The sequence below is a fragment of the Amphibalanus amphitrite genome, unplaced genomic scaffold (assembly GCF_019059575.1).
Source record: "Amphibalanus amphitrite isolate SeventyFive unplaced genomic scaffold, NRLGWU_Aamphi_draft 001521F_arrow, whole genome shotgun sequence".
Taxonomy (NCBI): Eukaryota; Metazoa; Arthropoda; class Thecostraca; order Balanomorpha; family Balanidae; genus Amphibalanus; species Amphibalanus amphitrite.
Window position 1 is genome coordinate 34,078 of NW_024883014.1, and position 21,752 is coordinate 55,829.

At 50.3% G+C, this 21,752-nt stretch overlaps 1 protein-coding gene across 2 annotated transcripts; it reads right to left on the reverse strand.

Annotated features, from left to right (window-relative positions):
* Positions 1-1,309: 1,309 nt before the first annotated feature.
* Positions 1,310-20,951, reverse strand: LOC122373614 (protein shisa-like-2B). Of its 2 annotated transcripts, none has more exons than XM_043351863.1 (5): positions 20,576-20,951; positions 8,232-8,403; positions 4,595-4,716; positions 4,112-4,333; positions 1,310-3,780 (listed from the first exon to the last, which is right to left on the reverse strand). In XM_043351863.1, the coding sequence occupies exons 1-5, from the start codon at positions 20,610-20,612 to the stop codon at positions 3,530-3,532; spliced, it is 804 nt and encodes a 267-aa protein (XP_043207798.1). In that variant the 5' UTR covers positions 20,613-20,951; the 3' UTR covers positions 1,310-3,529. The 2 variants fall into 2 exon arrangements, with proteins under 2 accessions (XP_043207798.1, XP_043207799.1); XM_043351864.1 differs by having other exon boundaries at positions 1,951-3,780; positions 4,595-4,713.
* Positions 20,952-21,752: the final 801 nt, after the last annotated feature.

A 21,752-nucleotide genomic window follows, 5' to 3' on the forward strand; every position in this document is an offset into this window, starting at 1 on the left:
TTCTAAAAGTCCAGTCCTATGCTGGAGCTCATAATTCATTCACAGCCACCGTGCGGCGCTTGCTGCGCAAGGTGCCAAGTGGCTGGCGCTCCGCCCGACTAATTTAGGATAGACTGTGCCGCATCACACGGGCTCCGTGCGGCACAGTCTAACGGCCAGAGGCGTCGAGGCGCCGCGGCTCGCTGCAGGACTTTAGAGAGGAGCTATGGTTGCCGGCAAGAAATAGTTGATGTGTTGTTTTTAATGCGACCAGATTGCAATGATCACCATTTGTAGACACCAAAACGTGAAGGGAAATTGAAGCAGAATAGAAGAGCCGAAGACAGAGAGGGAAGGAGTGCAGGAGACGAGTCAGGGCCGACAGCCGGCTCGGAGCCGGCTGGCCGTGATTCGGCAGCCGGTGACAGGCGGCCGGCCGGGCGGACGGCTCGGCCCATTTGTTCGTCTGAGGACGGGCGGCCGATCGCTGCCGCGGCGCATTGTCGCATCCTCTCGGTATTCTCCGTACGGCAGCGGCCGCAGAGCGGCGGGATCCGCGGCGGCCGCGGACGCAGCTGATTCGGCCGGCTTAAAGTCGTGCGGCGCGCCCGCCGGATCGACCGGAGTCGTTGAGATTCCGCGGCCGTCGGCGCCTGGTCAGTGGTTTTTGTGTCGTCCATCACCGGAGACGTCGAAAGGACATCGGACAACCGACAGGACCGGGTCAGCACGGCATCAGAGAGAGAGAGAGAGCTGACAGCCGACCTCTTGGGGTGACAAACCCTCTCCCGGTCCGACGCATCACGATTGGCTGAGTGGTGTGAGCTTTGAGCACTCAAGGTTTCCTGAGAGGATATGAGAGGTCATCTCTGCTCACTGCTTGTAAAGAGGCATAGACATTTGTAGACCCTATTCAGAGACAGAGGCCTATAGAAAAGCTGAACACCGCGCCGGCTCGTTGCAAGGAAGCGTCTCCGCCCTCCGGTGCTATATTCGCACGCCAACTGCGCCCTCCCCTTTCTTGCCGGCGGTAATTGTACTAGCAGTGCTCCCAAACACGGTAACCGATATGGGTAATATTTATACCCGCAGGCGTCACCGCGTGACGGGGGCGTGACGGGTGCGCCACCCGCCGCGCCGGCGCAGAGACAAAAACGACGCGGAATGGCAGAGCCAACACCGCCGACTGGGTGAGGTTTGCCGTGTAACAGGGGTCGTGACCTGACCTCAGAGGTCGAACGGCGGCTCGTGGTGAACGGTGAACGGGTTTCGTAATGTGTGTGCCGAAAAGAAAAGGGAAAGTGTAAACGGTGCTCGTCATTAAAATGCATGTGACGTTTAGACTTGTTTAGTGGACATCACGAAATGCTTTTAGCTGGGTGTTTCCATGGAAGCTTGGGCACATTCCGAAACTCTCGCACCAGGCCCTGCACCGCACATTATGCACACCCAGCAGGGTGGCAAAAACAGTTTCAACGAGATTACGGTGAAATTTTAAAGGACATAATGTTAGACTTCAACCACCCACATCAGCCTTAAATACACTGCACTTCATTTTCTCTCTTGAGCCAATTCAATCGCCCACAAAATTCGCGCTTCACCACGGCACAGATACCCCACTTCTGTCCTAACTAGCAGCTCATCATTTCAATCATCCCCGATGATCGCCCTCAGACCAGTCTGGCTTTGGTTCGGTGTCTGCCTAAGATAACGACACTAATCCATCCATCATATGCACATCGGCTGCGTTTAACTGGTAAACTGGCGCGACATTTTTCACATTAAGCCGTCCCGTTTAGCACTGAGAGTCACGTAACCATTCATCAAGTTGCGGTCATTAATTTCTTAGTGTAGGGAGGACCGCAAACGGTCTTAATCTGTCTCAACGCATCAACTACCGCACTGATTAGCTCTGAAGTTACGGGGTTACACCGCTATCTATTTGTGTAATGGGGTCAGACGTTTGTTATCAAGTCAAAAGTCATATGACTGAGCAAAATTAATCGTACTATTTTTTTTTTTTTTTTTTGAAGACATAACATGTAAGGGATTTCCACATGTTACTTTTAGGTAACTACTAACTAATAATAGGGTTTGTAGAAGTAATGTCAACCACATATGGTTTGAAGTTACTCAAATGCAATTTACAACATCATACGTGCTAATCAACAATTACATTTATGTAGATAACAAGGCATTGTATAAATTAATGCAACGCCATGCTAATTATTTCAATGGCATTGGAAACAGGGATCCTTGAGGTTTTCTTTAAGCTTCCACAAGCGTCTTCTCTTTTGACGAAAAAGTTTGTCCAAGCTACTTGTTTCATGAATATATGATTGACAGGTGCTTGACATATGAGAACATAAATCACCCGCTACCCAAAAATCTACCGAACTGACGACTACCTTCGTGTCAACAAGGCAACAATATCGCCAACATATCCTCATGTTTCCATTTTCCAGCGAGCGGAGGTCCGTTGCTGTGGCTTTGCCCGCGGTCGGCTGCCGCTGTGCCGCTGAAATCAGAGCCCCTCTGGCAGTGGGCCACTGCGCGGCGCAGCGTTTTTCTCCGATCCCGGGTAGCAGAGCCCCAAGGGAGCAGCGGCCCCGCTCCAGACATGACCACCAGCCCGGCATGTTAGTCCAGGTCCAAACAGCGTGAAATTAGCCCAGCCGTGCAGGCCGAGTGCAGAAACAGCGATAACGAGAGATAATTCGACCCAGTCTGGAAATGAATCGGCCGGACTCGGCGTCCAGAAATATAAATTTTCAATTTCTTACAAGTTAACGAAGCATGTCATCAGGATTAAGTGGCAATTAAGAATAAAATATTTTATTCTATTGCACTCAAAATCTTTAAGTTAAAAAATGATCTTCGACAACTTTTCTAGAATTAGCGCAGCGAAGCCTTCAACCGTTCAACGTAAATGTATATAGTGAATAAAGGGCTGCAATCATATGTGTTGCTTGCATAATAATTGTGTAAGAATTACGGGCAATTATAGTTCGTAATTGCAATTGCTCGTGTAGTAACAATGAAATGAGAAAAATAACAAATAAGGTATGGGGTTAGGTACAATAATGGTCTGTTTACACAAAAAAAAAATACATGAGGATACAATAGTCAAGGCATCTTTGGGCAATATCAATAGAAACAACAAATAATTCACAATCGAAAAATGGGCTCGGTGTCACTCACCTTCGTGATCGTCGCCGAGTCCCCTCTGCACGGCCATGGCTGCGGTCCGCCGGTCCTCTATCGCCGCTCCCGTCACTGCCGAGTCCCGCCCGTAATCAGTCCGACACACCTCATTCCGTATATCACAGCCAGTCCCGGTCGGGCGCGCGCGTCCGGTGCCTCGCGCGCCGCGCCTGCCGCCGCACTCTCAGCGACCCCCACTGCCGCGAACACCCCGCTGGAGCCGCGCATGCGCCCTGCACCGTCCGCGCGGCTGCACATCTGGTTCCTCGCGCGCGGCGCCAAGAGCACGCACCGCTGCCGGCGGCCAGCGCCTGCCGCCGGCAGTGTCCGAATGTGAGGGCGGTTTTCAGAATTTGGTCGAGCGGTAGAGGGTGTCGTCGTTTGGCGAGCGGGGCACCTGGTAGTGCCCGACGTCGAGCTCGCGCGGCTGGCCAGCCGAGAAGGAGCGCGGAAAGGTCATGATGCGCTGCTGCTCGGGCTCCAGGTAGTCGGCGTGCTTGTAGGGCGGCGGTGCGCCCGACTGCTCGATGAACAGCTGTCGTTCGTTGTCAGTGGCAGTCGAGATGGAACTGTTACCCACAGAGTCGGCGAACGAGACTGAGGGAAGCGAGATAAACGGTCACGGAAATGTGTCACTTATATGTGTCATCGTCATAACAAGTTGGGACAGTTGGAGTGCTTTCATATTTGCATTCGTCGATGGTTTGGATGGCCACGAAATTGCCCGTTATGGTAATATCATTGATAGCGACAGAACTTCGTGATTTACGAGTTAAGATGAAATTCATGATTCATAGGCTGACAAACGAAGCAGAGCGGAGCGGGGAGACCTGCAATCTTATGAATGTTTGAAGCAAAATGATCGGCGCCTGCACTACAAAACCGACCACCGTCATTCCACTCCTGAGTCTTCCCCCGCGCCACTGACCTCTGTTGCAGCGGTCTGAGGTGAAGCTGCGTGGCACCGTGCTGATGGTGCTGACCCGACAGGGGTGCGTCACGGCCACCTCATCCACCTCCTGCAGCACGTCCTCGTCGTCCGTCAGCATGCCGCCGCGGCTGTCCAGCCTCCCCAGAGAGCCCGTCGAGTAGCTGTACATGTTGGCCACGCCGCTGCCCGTCGATGACGAGTGCATCCGGTACATAGGTCCTGCGGCGCGCCGGCGGGAGGGGGACACGTCAGGGAAGGCGAGGAGAGGCCCTGTTGCGTGTGTGGTTTCATTTGTGTTTTATGGTTACGATTCCCATTTCATTCATGCGAAATTGGAGAGTGGTATTTGGAACGTCGTAGCCACCAGGGAGTGGTTTCAGTTGACAAGTCAGAGGTGCATTTCAGTTCATAATTCATTGGCGCAGTTTACGTAAAAAGCGGTGCATTTGACGTTGCAGCTCGTTTTCTAGTTTTACTAACCTCCATCGGCTCTCCGTTTCTTGTAGGAGCGGCAGGACTTCCAGAAGATGCAGATGGCCGTGATGACGAGGATGACGGTGATGATGGTGCCGAACACGACGCCCATCACCAACGGCATACTGCTGGTGACCAATGACGTCATTGGAGTCACAGTCAGCATCACAGTCCAACGGGAGGACATCGTCTCGACACTCCTTTGAGGTCATTAGATGAATACAGAATCCGCAAAACAATATCATGTTCACGAAGTGAAGTCAGGTCAAAAAGGACGACAAATATTGCACACTACCGCAGAAGTAAAAAAAAAAATGAAATACTCTGATTTAGATTCTTTTAAATCACTCCTCATCTCTGCATTGCATAACCATGATCAATTAGAACGAGTCCTCATCTCGTCTCTCTGAGCACCGAGTTATCGAGGTCCAGCGACCGTGGCCAGTGCGGGGACCCGGCCTTCTTGGGAAGACGTGTCTGAGGACGCAGCCAGCTCTAACGAGCGGACCGTTCGACCGCAGCTAACAAGCCGGTCGCCGGGCCCGCCGGCACGCGGCTCCAGCGAGGGAAGCACCTCTTCAGTGGAGTGGTCCGTCTGCATTGGAAGGAACCGGCGAAAAACCTCCTCGGAGCTTGACAGAAGTTCGGCTCCATTAAAGGTGAGGGTGTGGTTCCCAGAAGGATGTCGAGCTAACACGGCGGGAATAAATGAGATGTGGCATGAATAAGTGTTGTCTGAGTGCTGTAGAGATAAGGGAGTGGGTATACATATGATTTTAAGGCACGCAGTTTAAGGAAGAGCAAAGGGTTGCTGAGTCCTTTTTCTGCGTCGTCTACCAATGCTTAATCTCAGGCAGCTTTTGCCAAATTGTCAGGGAACTCAGATTTGTTTTTCAATAGAAAACACAATTCTAAAGAATAGTGTTTTAACTATTGACAACAAACCTTCGGTTATCCCAGTTTACATAGTAATATTGCTGTGCGTTCCTGCATGACACGTTTACGTAAGAAAACAGCTCTAAGAAGAGTGGGTCACCACAACCGTAAATCAGCTTACATCAGGGGCTACATCACAACTCCTCTCCGCCACATAAAGAGCTTGCCGTACATTCGCACCGAGTCACAACAGTGGCCGACGTCATGTCACAACACTGAGCTCATATCCGCAGTATTTCAGAGGCCTTACGTCAGGGCATGTCCTCTCTTAAATGAATGCAGTGTGAATTTTCAAAAGTTGATGTCAGTCTATATGGAACTCGGAAGGTTTCGGCTCACCAGAAAATAAATCATTGACCTTTTGAGCTTAAAGATAACCTATTTGCACGAAAAATCAGCCTACACTATACAGTGAACAGTTAGCAACACAGCCATTTTTAACACTTTGGTCTGTGCAGAAATATACGTCGCTGGTATGAAAAGCCATACAGCAACTGCTGAAGCTTACGAGACGAGGTCATAACGCTCACTCAACCGCAATTCATATGGACGTTGGCTCGATATGTTCATCTGTAGTGTGATTCAGGCCAGCCCATAACCTCTTTTCTTGGTGGTGTCATAACTGAGGAGGCGTAATAAATTTTGTCATTCATGCATTTATATCCTTACATCTTCACTGATGGTGTCTGGTTGAATGATAACAAACGCCCATATCGTTTCATTCACTGTTCAAGGCAAGATCATGATGTGATGAGTGGTTGCAGTGTGTGACTTGATCAATGCTCGTCCGGCAAACGAAAGAATCTTGCCAGCGTTATTTGCTCCAGGCCAAAGTATCGCTCTTAAAAGCCACCGCTGCTGTTGGAAGTTGGAGCAATTGTTTTAAAAGAGATCAGTAAAACCAGAGCTTTGAGGAGCTGTGAAGTGCCTAAATCCCAGCTGAGTTGAAAGCGGTGTCTGGATTTTAATCACAGCTGTACTTCATAGAAGAGTGTCGGTTCTTAGTGCTGGAAGCCACCGTGACCCTGCACCATTACGGAGGAATCGTCCCTGTTTCTACGACTTGCTCCGCCGGCCGGGGCGATTTGGCAGTGGCTGCGCTCTCTGTCACTCCCGCGAGAGAAAGAGGAAAAGAACAGGAAACGATGGGAGCGCTCGGCGTCCCGCCAGCTCCCGTCTCTCACTCGGCGCTCTCTGTCCGCCCTGCGGCGCCCCTCTCTCCCCCTCTCCCCGTCTGCTGAACATTGCCCCGCGCCGCACAGAAATACCCACACACACACGCGCGCGCTGCGAATGAATTACAACTGCGAGCGAGCTGGTCTGGAACGGTGCCCGATGTGTTGGGTTGTGGAGAGTTTGTGTGATTTCTCTGCCGAGGATGGGACAGGACGCACTTTGCACAGCTTGTGCTGGCCGGTGACGCTGTATTTGTAGAGGTGATGGATGGGTAAAACATGGGATTATAAGTTAGCTATGTGTGTGCAACACGGCTTATGCTTGATGGGACAAACTGCTCACTGATGAGAGATCGAAAAAGGAAGAGAAAGAGAAAGAGGGAGTGAGAGAGAGAGAGAAAGAGAGAGAGAGAGAAAGAGAGAGAAGGGGGAGTGAGAGAGAGAGAGAAAGAGAGAGAGAGGGAGGGAGAGAGAGAGAGGGAGAGAGAGAGAGAGAGAGAGAGAGAGAGAGAGAGAGAGAGAGAGAGAGAGAGAGAGAGAGAGAGAGAGAGAGAGAGAGAGAGAGAGAGAGAGAGACTCCTGGTCCTATGTGAGTACACCCGAAGTTCACCAATCGGAACCGCATCCACCGTCCTATTTCCAGACTCTCTCTCTCTCTCTCTCTCTCTCTCTCTCTCTCTCTCTCTCTCTCTCTCTCTCTCTCTCTCTCTCTCTCTCTCTCTCTCTCTCTCTCTCTCTCTCTCTCTCTCTCTCTCTCTCTCTCTCTCTCCATAACGATCATCCCAACCCCGTTCATCTCTCCGTCTTTGCTTCCATCTTTCATGGCTTGACGCTCGTTTCCGAGCGCTTTTTTCGCCATTTGTATGTCTCTCCCGCGGCAATTTGGGCGCGCTGTTTGCGCGCGCTCGGTCGCTAAATCGGCCCGGAAGGACGCCCGCTCCCGCGTTGACGGCTCGTCTATTCCATCGATCCGTCTGTCCGTCTGGCACTCATCGTCTTCGGTTACGTCTATTCGCACATTTCGTGTGGTTGTGCCTGGCTCCGGCACATGTCAGACTCAAATGGGAAGTCACGCCAGTAGCAACAGTTTGTTATCCCTGTTTGGTTAAGGCAAATGGAACTGTGTCATTATTACTGATGGCATACCTTATGGTGATTTCTAGCTGCAGAGACACGCCCATTCCGGGACTAAATTTATTAAAAAAGAAATCGGATTCATGCTGAATTTGTCAGGGTAGATGCATCCTTGAAACAAGCTGAAAAATAAACATAAAAATTAAATAAACAAACTTGGAAATAAACGTTCGCTTTGGTAGGTACTTACCTACTAAAAACAAAGATAACAGATCTGTTACCTTTGCTGCACACAGTGCTGCCGAGGTTTTAATATCAACATCAATAAGGTGTCTAACAGACTCTGATAGCAAATCATGTCATTCATTCATTCATCTATGTATAGCTTTGTTCAGAACAAGTGATTCAGATGCTCCCCGGTGTCCGGTTGTTACAGTGTGCCGTATCGTTCGACTCACTTGTCGCTGTAGGTGGAGGGGTCGGCCTCGTCCCTGGTGGTGCAGCAGTAGCGGTACGTGGACGTGCCGCAACAGAACACGGCGTCCTCCTCCAGCTTCGGGCACGGGAAGCCGTTGTTCCATTTGCCGAAGCTGTCCACGTAGCCCGAGCAGAAGGCGTCCCGACTCAGAACTGCAGACACAGGAACACCGAGCCGTATGAAATTAAACTGCGACTCTCGCAATAAGCTCGGCAATATCATTCTTGTTTGGATATTGCAGCACAGTTATCTAACGTGGGCTGCTGTGTTTCCTACAGCGATGCTTTGTTTTCTATTTGCTTGAAAAATGAAATCAGGAGACGTTATTCAAGTCGGGAAAGTGCGTGTCGGTCGCGAATCGCGATATACAGTTGTTCATTTTGAGCTTGGCTATTTGCTGTGACCATAGACACCTACACAAGTGTGTTTTGGTGCTTCGATAAAGATGCTCAAGAGCAACGATTTATTTTCTCTGAACTTTGCAGTCGATCAACCTCAGAAGATCACAGACAAAGCCAGTAGCCCCAGAAGCCAGAAGTGCTACACACCATATCAACAGCAGTAACCCCGGGCATCATAGCCGTCATATCTCATCGCTCCCGCCCACCTATATCTCCATACTCGCCGAGTGGCGCCCCGGCAACTACATCTCTCTCGCAGCTGAGCCGCACAATAAACATCATTTATACCGGCGAGACGCCGCCGGTGACGATAATCCGCCCCCATTGGCCGCTATTGAGTGCGCCGTGAGGACGGCCGGCCGGCTCGGCCCGTCTTTATCGGCCGGCTCCGGCTCCCCCGCCGGAGCCGTCCGCCTGCTGATGACTGAGAGGGGAGCCGCCGACGGAAGCCCCGCTCCCCGGCAGGTGAAGAATGACTCCGTTCAGGGCGGCTGTATGACGACAATTTGTCATCGTCGACCCTGATACGATCAATGATGAGGGCGAGACGGCCGGCCAGCGCTGTGGCAGCCTCGACCGCAGCGTCAGATGAAGGGCCGACATCTCATAGTTCTGTCAGAGGCGCCGCTACGCGTCACCATTACTGAGAGTGCCTGCCGGGTAGACTGTTCCGCATGACACCTGCGCCCGGAACAACGCGTCGGTATGGTAAAGGCAGAGCAGTTGCCTTGTAATAGAAAGGTCTAGAGATTTGAGGTGAAGGGCCTGACACTAATTGGGTATGGTTTGATGATTTTCTAACAAATGGTTCTCGGAGGATTATGGGAGCCATTGCGACCATTATTATATCATGGCAGGACATCGATCACCCGAAATAGCAACAGCTGAACCTGACAGAAATGGCCGGCTATTCTGGGCTTCAAACAAAAGTTTGACAGAAATACCTCTCGTAAATGCTGTTTGAGATGCTCGTCCAAATCCAGATCTCCTCTCGTTGCAGTAATCCATCAGCACCACGCCGGCATATGCTATAGAGTCAAAGTCATCTGTTTCCACCCCCATTATCATACAGCACTGATGACATAAAGGCGTTTGCGACGACAAGAAATATAGACGTCAATCGGGCAAAGTCTCATCTCAAAATGAAAATCAGTAAGGATGAAATGGATAGGTATCATTTAAAAATTTTGACAAAACGGTTTGCGATTACATCACTATCTTTGACAGCTGAATTCATCAGGCGAAAATACAGTCACCTCAGTCAAAGGCATCAATTCCAAGAGATGCAATATTCAGCAACAATAACACAGAGAGCATTTTCACCATTCCACCTACCCCTGATCTGATACCATTCACCAACGCTTATTCGCGGCAGGCGGCACTCGGGCAGTTCGAATCGAATTCCTGACCCCGGCCAGCAGACTGACTATAAACATATCCGGTTCGCTAGCCGCAGCGCCGTGACAGAATGATCGATCTGCTCCCCTCTCCCCGCCGCCCCGCCCCGGGCGTCCGTCACTGTCACGCGCTTCTGGCTGGCACCGGCTCAGCAGCCGACCGACGGACGGCGCGCATACTTAATTCACGAGCTGACGGTGCGTGACGATTGACGTCACGTCGTCGCCACGACGCAGCGTCACAAATCGTCACAGACAGGCGAGCGAACCGTGACCTGATGACCCGACCCACGCCGGGTCGATCATCGGCTGACCGTCAACTGGAGTCATGATATGCTGGAGTCATGAAACACAACTGTATGATTGTGCATGACTATTATATTACAGAAGTACCCCCACGTTTGTATGCTTTGGTGTGGTTGGATGCTGCTTCGTATCACCCGGAGACAACAGGCCGAGAGTGGTTCTCGATTCAGTCCCTAGAATCTAGATGGCAGCATAGGTTAGCGCCTGAAGGTAGGCTGTGCCGCAAAGCTCAATAACAGCCATGAGAGTCGGGAGCGAGACACCGAGTAGCATCTTCGGAGAAAGAAGCTCCTTCGGAAAGGAAGAAGAATGACAAGAAAATTCCACACTTTCATAGACACAAACTGTGTGGTGGGCGAGAAAAATAGTTGATCCTGTGTTTATCATCCTGCATAAAACCTCGAGCTAAAGGAATTCTAAAAAAAAAAACAACGTGGCAACGCATGCGGCAATGAATATGATTCTTAATGATACATGCCACCATAAAAATTCAACCTAACTTTAGTTTGTGAAATAACAAGTAGGTGAACAATCTCGTCTAACGACTACATGCATCACACCAAAATTCATCCATATTGCTTTCTGAGGGCAATACATATACTCAACTCAAAGTCATGTGGCGTTAATACGGATTCATAACATTACCACGTAAAGCTGAGTGCTAGCCCAAATCCAGCACCCTCCCCCGCCTCCCCAAAGCTCCCGCCGTCCCGGAAGGTAGCTCGTTACGCCGCCAGCGCCGCCACATAATCTGCGGCCAATTAAGATTTCGCGCCACGATTGGCGCCGTTCACAAATTAGGCGCGCATCGCGCTGCCGAGTTAACGAGACGAAGGCACGGCGGGTGGAGGGGGCGGGGATGGGGATGGGTGGGTGGGGGCGTCAGCCAGCGCGGCCGACTGGCTCGTTGCAAGCGAGTTATGCGGATGCGTGGCCAAACCGCGAAGCTGTTATCAGTCACGGCAACATCATCGCATGGTATCTTATCAAAGGTATGTGATAAATATTTCGACGGATGACAAATCACAGCTAGACGTTTGAGTGACCAAATATGGAGATATCTGAGAGAAAATGTCGCATACATAAGGCAAATTTCAAAAGTTGCTGGTGGTTCTTCGATAGTGGCTGACGAAGCAGCGCCGGTCAGCAAAATGTCGTATCAACCACCCATCATCAAAGCCGTGTTTTGTCCACGAAGCAGTACAGATAGATAGGGAGATTTATCAGCGAGATAAAATGATTCCGTGGAAATATTGCCAGCCTGAAACTCAAAGTAAAAATACGGACGTCAACAGGCTAGCTGCCTTTCAAGCACAACATGTCAGCTAACCGTCAACAGTTTTCAGGGTTGTTGTGTTTCTTTCTGATGTTCACCATTTTTCTCTATCTTATTGTTTGAGCGTCAAATATGTGTCGCTGGCAGCTCATATAGTTCCCCGCTTCGTATAGTCAACAGAACCAACAAAAGAGCTGCTGTCCGTCTTCCAAACTGTCAGTGGACGAGTATCACAAAGAACAGCGACCGCCGCTGCAGCCATGCGGCAGAGCGGAATTCTGCAGACATTAAACACAGAGACTGAAGACCATGTCACTGCCGCGGTCCCACAAGGGCTCTTCTATGGTCTCTCAAAGTACCATGACGCAGTTTCTCCATACAACTACACGCCAAAAAGATAGCGCAGATAGCCGATAAGAGACATTTACCAGGTTAGACGACGGGTCATATAAATACCGGAAACAACCGATCACATATGAAGCATCATCTTGACTAAGATTGATGCCCACTGATCTCCAATTCATCTCTGACCCCCGTTTGAAGTGACACCAGCCTGCCACTCCGCTGAGATTCGCTTGTTATACGCCGTCTCTCCACTACTGGACACATGCCACAGCGGCAGACAGATGGACGGACAGCGGCGAACGATATCAGACGGACCGGAAAGATTTTGGGCTAGCGGAGCAACGAACGGTCGGACAGCCGGATGGACGGACGGATGGACGGACAGACGGGTGGACGGACGGATGGACGGACGGACGGACGGACCGAAAATCGAAAGAACAAGCGGCCAGTCTACTACTGGACGTTGGGCAGATGGCAACCGGACAGAGAACAGATAGATGGGCAGACGGTCGGACAAACAGCTTGGTAGTAGGACATGCGGACAGACGGACAGCCCTACAAACAGCTTGGTAGTCAGACTTAGGACAGACTGACGTACAGACGGGCAGACGGACGTAAAGACGGACAGACGAACATTCGGACAGACGGACGGACGAACAACTGCTCCGGTCAGGCGGACAGACAGCTGACGGTCGGTCGGACGGACGGACAGACAGCCCGGCATTCCTCGGTTGAGGGGTGTCAGGAGGCGGTGCTGGTCCGCCAGGCCCCACTCCACCCGCCGCCAGGCAGTCTGGCTCTGTGACCTCTTCCGACCGTGGCTGGAGCCCGGGTTGGCGCCAGAGCACACACAGGTGTTCTCTGAGAACCGGGCACGGTCGGCGAGCCTACGGCGCACGGCGAGAAGTGCCGTAAAGCCGACCGGGAAGGTTGCCAAGGCGCCGGTTACACGGGAAAAGTGGATGCAGAGAAGAGGAACGTAAGTTTGATTTAGTTTAGTTATCTCACTATGGTTTTGTTGCATATTGTCTATGACACATTTTGACAAGATCCCTTAGATGACGTTCTCTAAGGCATGTTAGTCTGCCATTTAACTGGGCTAACTATTGTAGTCTCTGGCTTCGTGGCAAACAGAGGAACATTTTTAATGTCGCACTGACATGTGATGAACTGCGTTACCGTCACCATTTGCACTGTCGCTGTGATAAAGTGCGCACGATGCGCCTGTCGCCGCCGACTCGGGCCACGATAGATGTCATGTTTTCTCTGGCGAGTATGGCAGGAGTTCGCGGAAGGCTGCGAGCCGGCTGCGGCGGCTGCGACGAGAGCTGGCGAGAGACACACGTAAAACATGCCTCACATGAGCCGGGCCAGCCGCCAAACAGCCCCGAACAACACACACACGGGGAGGGGAGGGGGTAGCAGTCTAGCAGAGGTCATCGAACTGAGCACACAGTTGTTTGGCAAATCTGCTATAAATGGAAACTGATATCGATTAATATTGATAAATATTTATGTAAGTGTGGCTAGGTACATTAAAACATGGAATGTGAGTGGGAATAAAAATACGGGTATAAACTAGGGAAAAACACACCTCGGAGTCCCGTGCTGTGAAATTAAGCATTAAATGCTTAAGGAAACGATTTAGCTTTTTCGAATTCATCGTCCCGGTTTGAGCACTGACCCTAGATAATGCCGAGGGAAGGGCGTATGTTGCTCAGATACACAACACAATTTCGTTACGACCTATATAAAATGTAAAAATGGGGAGAGCATGAACTACTCGGAATCATGCATATCGGATAACATAGCCGGATAGCCGGTTATACACTGAAATCCCTGTCTGTCTACCAATGGAAAATGGCCCCAGTCTACGTAAGGTGACCAGAATTATCACACCCGTTCCGGCTCAGTAGCTATTACCTACTTATGAGTCTATAACCAATTAGAACAATTTCAATGAGAGGATATCCCAGGCAGCGAAATCGATGTTTTAGAACCGAGCTGAGCATGGTTGCTGCTCCGAGCATGGCAGATCTGACAGACCCTTGGGAGTCTGTGCTGTCAGAAGTGCGATTCGCAATGCGTTGAGAGTTGACGAAGCAGGCATACTGATGAGGTCAAATGAAGGTCACCGAAATTATGCTCGCTTCTATCTCGAAATCTGACAACTGTTTGACCAAGTATCGCTTCCCGAGAACTGATGACAGTTAGTGTAGCCTGAGATTGATGACAACTGGTTTTGACGTTGAGTGAATTCGAATAAATTCATAGGAAGATAAATGATGACCTGCTTGTGCTCTTGATTTTAAATTGTTGAGTTTACGATTACAATCGAACATAAAAATGCCAATCTAACCGACTTTTAGAAAACAGACAATGTTTTCAATCAATGCCTTCTGCTGCACAATTCCATGCTGCATACGAACGAGCATAGCAGAGTCCTCCTGTTACAAATGATACCTACTTATTGGGCTTAAAATCATCGCCTGAACTGTTGGTCTATTATATTATAGTGACTGCCCATGCTAGCTCCTACATACTAGCCGCAACCCCTCATTGCACCGGACCATCGAGCCAGCTCATCCACCAGGCTCAGCACGCATCCAGCCACATGCTCCTCCTCTCCCGTCAGTATGACCTCAGTGGCGCCGACAGGGCGCTGAAGGGGGCTGTCGCGGCCCGCTAGACCGCCCCTGATCACCCCGACAGGGGTGGAAAGGTTGACGAGGCAGACCTTGGATGGTTCCCCAGAGGGAGACCGATTCAGCGCCCGTTCACAATGGTCAGACAAGGCACGGCTTTCCTCTCCGCAGAACCGGTGCGTCATCGTTTGAGGGGACGTTCTGCGGCGGAAACGCCTGTTGTTCGGGGCCACTTGACCGAAAAATCGCCAAAATTCATGTTTGGCGATAACTGACAGTTTACCGAGTCACTGGCGCGAGATAATAATGAATGTTGTGCACCGATGGGGAGCTGAATTAGTTTTTCTACCCTGTTGCACTTCAGAATCGCTCTAATGAAGCGATGCCTATTGGAGCGCAAGCTGTTCTCCGCTTTATAATGAAGTCGTGGGTACAAAATGCGTAAAATGTCGCCTTTGGGAGACGTGTGGTAATACCGGAAAGTCCCCTAATGTTCAACAGCTGTCACCATTCGTTCTTTGTGCGGCCAGCGGGTCCGTAACTGGCCGCTTTCGCTCGCAGTCGGCGTTATCCAATAACTCGACACCAGCTATACCCGCAGCTCCACCGTGAAACGCAGCGCAAACGGGCGGTCATTTGAACGGCGCACTGACCGGGAATAGCCCGGGGCAGTGCAGTGACCGGCTGCTGGCCACGGCAGTGCGCTGACCGGAACATCGACCCCTGATCTCCCTTTATACGTTTCTCCCTCTGCACCGACACAGGCAGAACTGGCGGCCGTGTGCTGTTTTGGAGGCAAACAAAGCGCGTCAGTAATTGAGAGGGTTCGGTCGGGGAGGCTGGTGGTCGGAGCGGCGCTCCACTAAATTGGCCGCCGGCCCTCCGTCCCAGAGGGCACTCAGAGACAGGAGGGGCTTCCGGTCAGCACGGTGCTCCGGAAGGCTCCTCCGCTTCAGCTGAGTGACTTCACAGCCATTTGTTCACTTGAGATTCCTGATTCTGTCTTCTTACCGTAAGCGTTTACACTTGCAAAAGTTGAAAGCATCGTGGATGGATATGAATTTTGGATGGTCATCAATACACTCTCGACTCATGCTATATCAGATGACCAAAACCCCAGACAGAGACGAGGTTCAGAAAAGGCTTTCAAAGGTACAGCATATCATAGCTCTCGTTCTAAATTCGGCTGAATTTTATTAAATTAACGATGGATCAGGCTCAGAATGACTCCACTCCGAGACTGAATGGGCTGATTTTCCGGCTGATCGCCTCCGAGAAATGGTCCGCGGCTGCCGCCTCTGACAGCCGCCGCACGTTCAGAGGCCTATGTAGAGCAGACGGGACACGGGCAATAGCCCCATGGAGGCACCGGCAATAGCCCCATGGAGGCACCGGCAATAGCCCCGCGGTGACCGGAAACCAATCTCTGACCGATCAGACCGCAGCCGACGACATCCGGAGAAAGACCTGACATGATTTTCTCAGAATCACCAACTGGCTGCCTCAGTTGCCTTTCTTTCAAAGACCGGAGCGACAAGAGTAATTGGCAGTAGGAATGTGACCTTCGGACTTTGAGAACAAGCAACAGAAGTTTCTAAGGCGGATAAGAGGACTGAGCAGCCATTATGCTTCAACTCCTGACATAATGTCTGCAATTACGATCAGTGATCATGCTAACCACTTATTCATTCACGCATACCGCCAGCCATCCAGCGGGCAACATAACCCAAGCCTCCGACACCACAATGTCTCGTTGTCTCGGGTCATTACGCTGTGTCGGTGCACGTGCCACGTCAGCACGTGCCACGTGGGCACGCACGCGGACGGACGTCAGCACGTCTGATAATTAGCGTGACGCTCGGCGCGGGCCGGACAGGGGCGTGAGCGCGACGTAAGAGCGCCCCGGGGAGGGGGACACCGGCGGGCCCCGGGGAGTGGCGGGAGGAGCAGGACAGCGACTGCAGTGACTAAGGGCAGGGATGGGTGGGAAAAGCGGGGCGTGTGTGCTAGTAGTGCTGTAGTCACCGTCTGGGTGATGTCACGTGATGACATAAGTGCGAAATTTGAGATAATAACGGCACGTTTCTATGCATGCAGTATTTATACGTGTTTACAAACATGATATTTCGTTCTTTCATCAATTTTCGTCACTCTTCCTTTCTATCACTTTTCATCAACAAGCGTATCCAATTTTATGCCAAGATTGTCGGCCATTATGCCCCTATTTCATGTAGCAAAACTAATCCTGTGAAAGAACAATGTGCCATTGAAAAATAGCCTATCCCTGTAATACACGCAAACTTACTCGTCTTCTGATTCAGACGCCGCAAAGCCACAGACGTAACCACAACATAAGTCACCTGAACTAGCGGTGAGGGTCATGACACACCTCCGAGAGGGGGTGGGGAGCGTTAACAACCACTGGCCACCGACCGGTGCTGGCACACTCTACCAGGCACGTGCCAGGGAGGGGGGGGGGGGGTCGGGGCGGGCGGCACACCCCATCATCACGCCGGGCCAAGTTTACACTATCAGTCGGACACAGGTGTGGGCTTGTGAGTCTGAGCCTGGCTGGCCGACTCATGTCACCTGTCGGACCGACAGGGGAGGGTTGATCCCAAGGGCATGTTTATCACGAGGCTCGTTAGACGGGTCATGTTTGAAGAGGGGCTCGAGACTCGGAGCTGCTGGTGCGGTCTTGGACTGCCAAGCTGGAGCTTAGGTGGCATTCCACCACGGACGGGACGATTGAAGGCAGAGGACATTCACATTTGGATGAGAGAAGCATCTCAGCCAGTAGGTATTGAATGTTTAAAAAAAAAAGATAGAAATATTCGTTTATTAGCTATTAACGGCCTTACCGTCTAAAATTTTAGGTCCGAGTGGAAATGAGAGTGGACACATTTCAAGTCATAACATAAATATATTTACGGCCCTGAATCCTCACGAGACATGTCGATAGGGCTATAATGGTTTACTCATAAAGCCATCTGTATGACACTAACTCGCTGTCGAAGGTGACGTTCGGCTGCAGATCTCAGGCAGCGAGCCAAGCCAAACGGTGGTCCGGATCGAACGGCAGCTATGGAAACAGTTCAGAGCGTTTGCCGAGCGGTCGGTGGGCAAAGATCTCCCACCTGAACATCCTACCTATGCATTTTTTTTTCATTGTCCTACTTACACAACTTCATCCGATCCCCGACGACTGTTGCATATACGACCACAAATCAATTCGAAGAAAAGAAGGGGATGTAACTAATAGAGATAATAATTACGAATAATTAGAGCTCGAATGCTTCCTTTCAACAACTCTACTCCCTGGTAAATTATCCCGCGCCCCACTGGGGGGGGGGGCTATTTATAGCCCCCCTCCCGTTTTTCTGCAATAACTTCCAAACCGCTTGACGGATCGACGCCAAACTTTCAGGACCTTCGGCTGCATCAATTCGACACCTTGTGTCAAAATTTGAACTTTGTAGCTACCATAGGTCAGCCGGAAATGACGTCAGAGTGACGTCATGTTCGTCCGATTTCGACGCAAAACATTGAACCACGGCAATCGCTCCCAAGAGCTCAGTTTTTAAGCTAGATCCAATTTCTTTGCATGAAAGGACTAAGAATTGACCGCGCTATCAAACTGCTATCTCGGATTTTCAAAATTTTGAAAATTTAAATTTTTTTATATAATAATATTCAAAATTTATATTTTTATATTTTTTTTTTCAAAAAGTTTTTGACTTTTCGAAAAAACCGGTATATATGTGACAGAACGCATAATGTTGACTAACTCTAGCAAGTTTTAGCTAAATATCTTCAAAAATGGCCAAGTTATACGCATTATTGCAAAAAATTCACAATTATTAATTTTTCAAATCAATTTTTCAGTACGTATTTGACATCGTACACCAATATAAATGGCACCATCGTGTTCCTGAGCTCAAACTGCATCCATTAGACACCTTTTTTGTTGAAAAATGTAAACTTCAAAATTTGACATTTTTTGACCTGAAAGTGACCTGACCTAAGCGAAATTCGACTCCAAATGACCTCGAATGACACAGACGACATCAAATTCGAAATCTATGGCCTAAATGGACCATAAAACATGTGTCACGTGACCGACGCATAATATAATATTTTCGTGACCTGTGATGACCTGACCCTGACCTGAAAATCAAAGTACAAGTTTGTTACCCTCAAAGTATCTAGAGCATCTCTTCACGAGTGTGGAAACCAAAAATGAGCCTGATCTGACTTGTAAGACGGCGGCCAGAGCCCAAAATGTGAACAAGCCAAAATGCTAATAATTTTTACTTTGACCTGACCTGTGACGTCATCGGTGACCTCGAGGTCAATGAAATTAGGTTTCGCTCGACAGTTTTTCCGGGGCTATCAGACGCCGTTTGAATTTTGACGATCGGCCCAGTAGTTTTGGAGTTAGGAGGGGGGCTATGAATAGCCCCCCCCCCCCCAGTAGGGCGTGTTATACACAGACCCCAGTGGGGCGCGGGTTATATAGGAAACTCCCCTTCATCAATAAATACTTCGTTCACTCATACCTTAGTTTTAAACCTTTTTAAAATCAAGTGGCCCGGTCACTGAGGGTCACTACATATAATATTTAGCGTAATCTAGTGGCATTTACTGACCGAGCCCAAAATTCAACACGGGCGGAAAACATACGGTATAAGAAGAATTCGGCAGTTGGTTAGATCACAAGCGAGACAGGAGAGACGGGAACGATAGACCTCGATTGTATTTAGGTTTTTATGCACTTAGGCTAACGTATAAAGGGGTCGATCAGACCTCCCCCAACCGTTCGGCCTCTGATCGAGCCCTAGACATTCGCGAAAAAAGTGCATTGCTTGTGACGAGAAACAAAAGCCTATAGGTACCTACTGCCAAATTTTAAGGTCTTAAGTCATTGGCTGGCCTTCCAGGTCAGGTCAATGACCCAAATGTCGGAAAATTGGTAACTGCTAGAACTTTTTGAACTTAGTTTATTCTAATTTGTTCCTCGGGCATTTTAAAGTCCTCATTCTGAGCCTCGCAGCCGTTCCTTCAGTAATTATGCATTTGTGCATTGGGGGAAGTCGGGTCAGGTCAGGTCAACCGTCAGGCTGCCCACAACCATCAACCGTCAGGCATCTGGGTAGGTAGGTAGATGTTAGCCACGGCTGGCAGCTTCGAAACACATTGCATGGTTACCAAAACTAGTTAAACGTTCGAATGGGCGTTTAATTCGAAATTTGGTCCAAAAACTATACAAAAGTTGTACCTGAAAGTCAAAAGTATCACCTTAGCTCATCAAAGTCAATGACCTGGACCTGAACTTTGTGACTCTTAACACCCTCAATAACGGCCATGGAGCAAACATTTCAAATGTTGGCACGTTTTCGATCACAAGCAGTCCGAAAACGAACGGATAATCTGCGCTGACATACGCTGAATCGGCGTTTTGGCTTGACATGGTCTAAAAAGAGGTCATAGGTCAAAACTCATTTGGGTCATCAGGGGTATGAGCGTTTATGTGAAGGTGTAAAAGTAGGTAATTGCCACGAAAACACTGAAGGCTTTGTTGCGATCTGATGCTTTTTACGCGAGTTATTCGTGAACACAGAGGGGGTCTATCACTAGACCCCTTGTGCGATGGGTCACGTTAAAACGGTCGGGTCAATTCAGAATGGAGAGGACTGAACAATGGTCACTGGATACTGGTTAGAGGAAACCGTTGCACTGGATATCGCCAGATAATTTTCATTGGATGACCTCAACAGGACTAACACATACTACCGAAACATGAATGGATTCAGCAAATATGTCAAAGCATTAACCACCCACCACCTCAAATGCCAACACGACACACCGCCCACCAACGAGTCCCCCCTCCCCCTCCCCCCGCCCACCATTCGAGCACAGTCACCCCGTTTCCATGGAGACATCCGACTACTCACCCTCGTGGTCCTCTCCGAGCTGCATTTGGATGGACATGGTCGCCAGCTGAGTCTCCGCCCCTCTGCCGCCGCCGGGTCGCTCCGTAGAGGTCACAGAGGTCACGCGCGGGTCGTGTGCCTCCGGGCAGGTCAGCGCGCGAGGTCAGCTCTCGCCTGCGGCAGTCCCGGGCGACAGGAGACAACAGACTCCGCCGCGCCGCGACCGTCGCTCTCGCGTCGCCGGCGGCGCACGCGCGCGTCGAGACCGACGCAGGCCGGCGCGCCGACGATTGATTCGACGGGGAGAGGGTGCTCGGGCGGCTCTCTCTGCCGTCGGAGAGCGGCGCCGACGAGGGTTCGGCACGGGGCCGGTCAGGCCAGCTGCGGGCGCGGCGGCCCCACCGGCTCGGAACGCAGCCAAATCGTTTGATGTGAACACGGAAAGAGATCCGCGGAAATCTGATAGTTCCTCCTGGTAACAACGCTGGCGCTGTTTTGATTTGCAAAGTCAGCTCGGCGAGAGAAAAGTAAAAATAGGACGAAGTGGCAGCAACATTTACTTTCGCGTTTTCAAACAGTCCTTGCCTTGGATTTGGAATTGCTGATTTTATCACTTAAAAGTACAATATCTAAACTATATAGATTACTCTTTCTCTAAAGGTAGATATACATATTCAAGAAACAGACACATTCGATAGTCGTAATAGGCCATCGGTACGTCATTTGCACTTTTGCATCGTGCTGCTCGACACCAAACATCACGAATATATATTTGGGTGTTTTGTTGTTCGTAAGCACCCTTTTCTCCGCGCGTCCCGCCGTTTCCGGTTCGATTTCACTGCTTTTTCCGTTTCCACCCGATCGTCCTTTCCCGTCCGTTCCAATCAACTGCTGTTTGACACGCTACTCCGCATCCGTCCACTGTATATCGTAGTTCCTCCGGCGGCCCAGTCATGCCCTCAGGCTGTCACTTGAGGCCCCGTCTTCACTGATCGACGCCGCTGCAGATCAAGGTTGCACGCGAACCAAGACTTTCGGGTAAAAAGTGTGACGTCTGTGTTGCAGGCAATGCAGCTGATCATGTCTGTCGGTGAATACAGACCATAATTGACAGAGTGCAGGCCCTTCCCGGCCGGCCGACAGCCACAAATACCAGTAAAGCCGACAACACCCGCCGTGGAGGCTGAGAAACAGACCG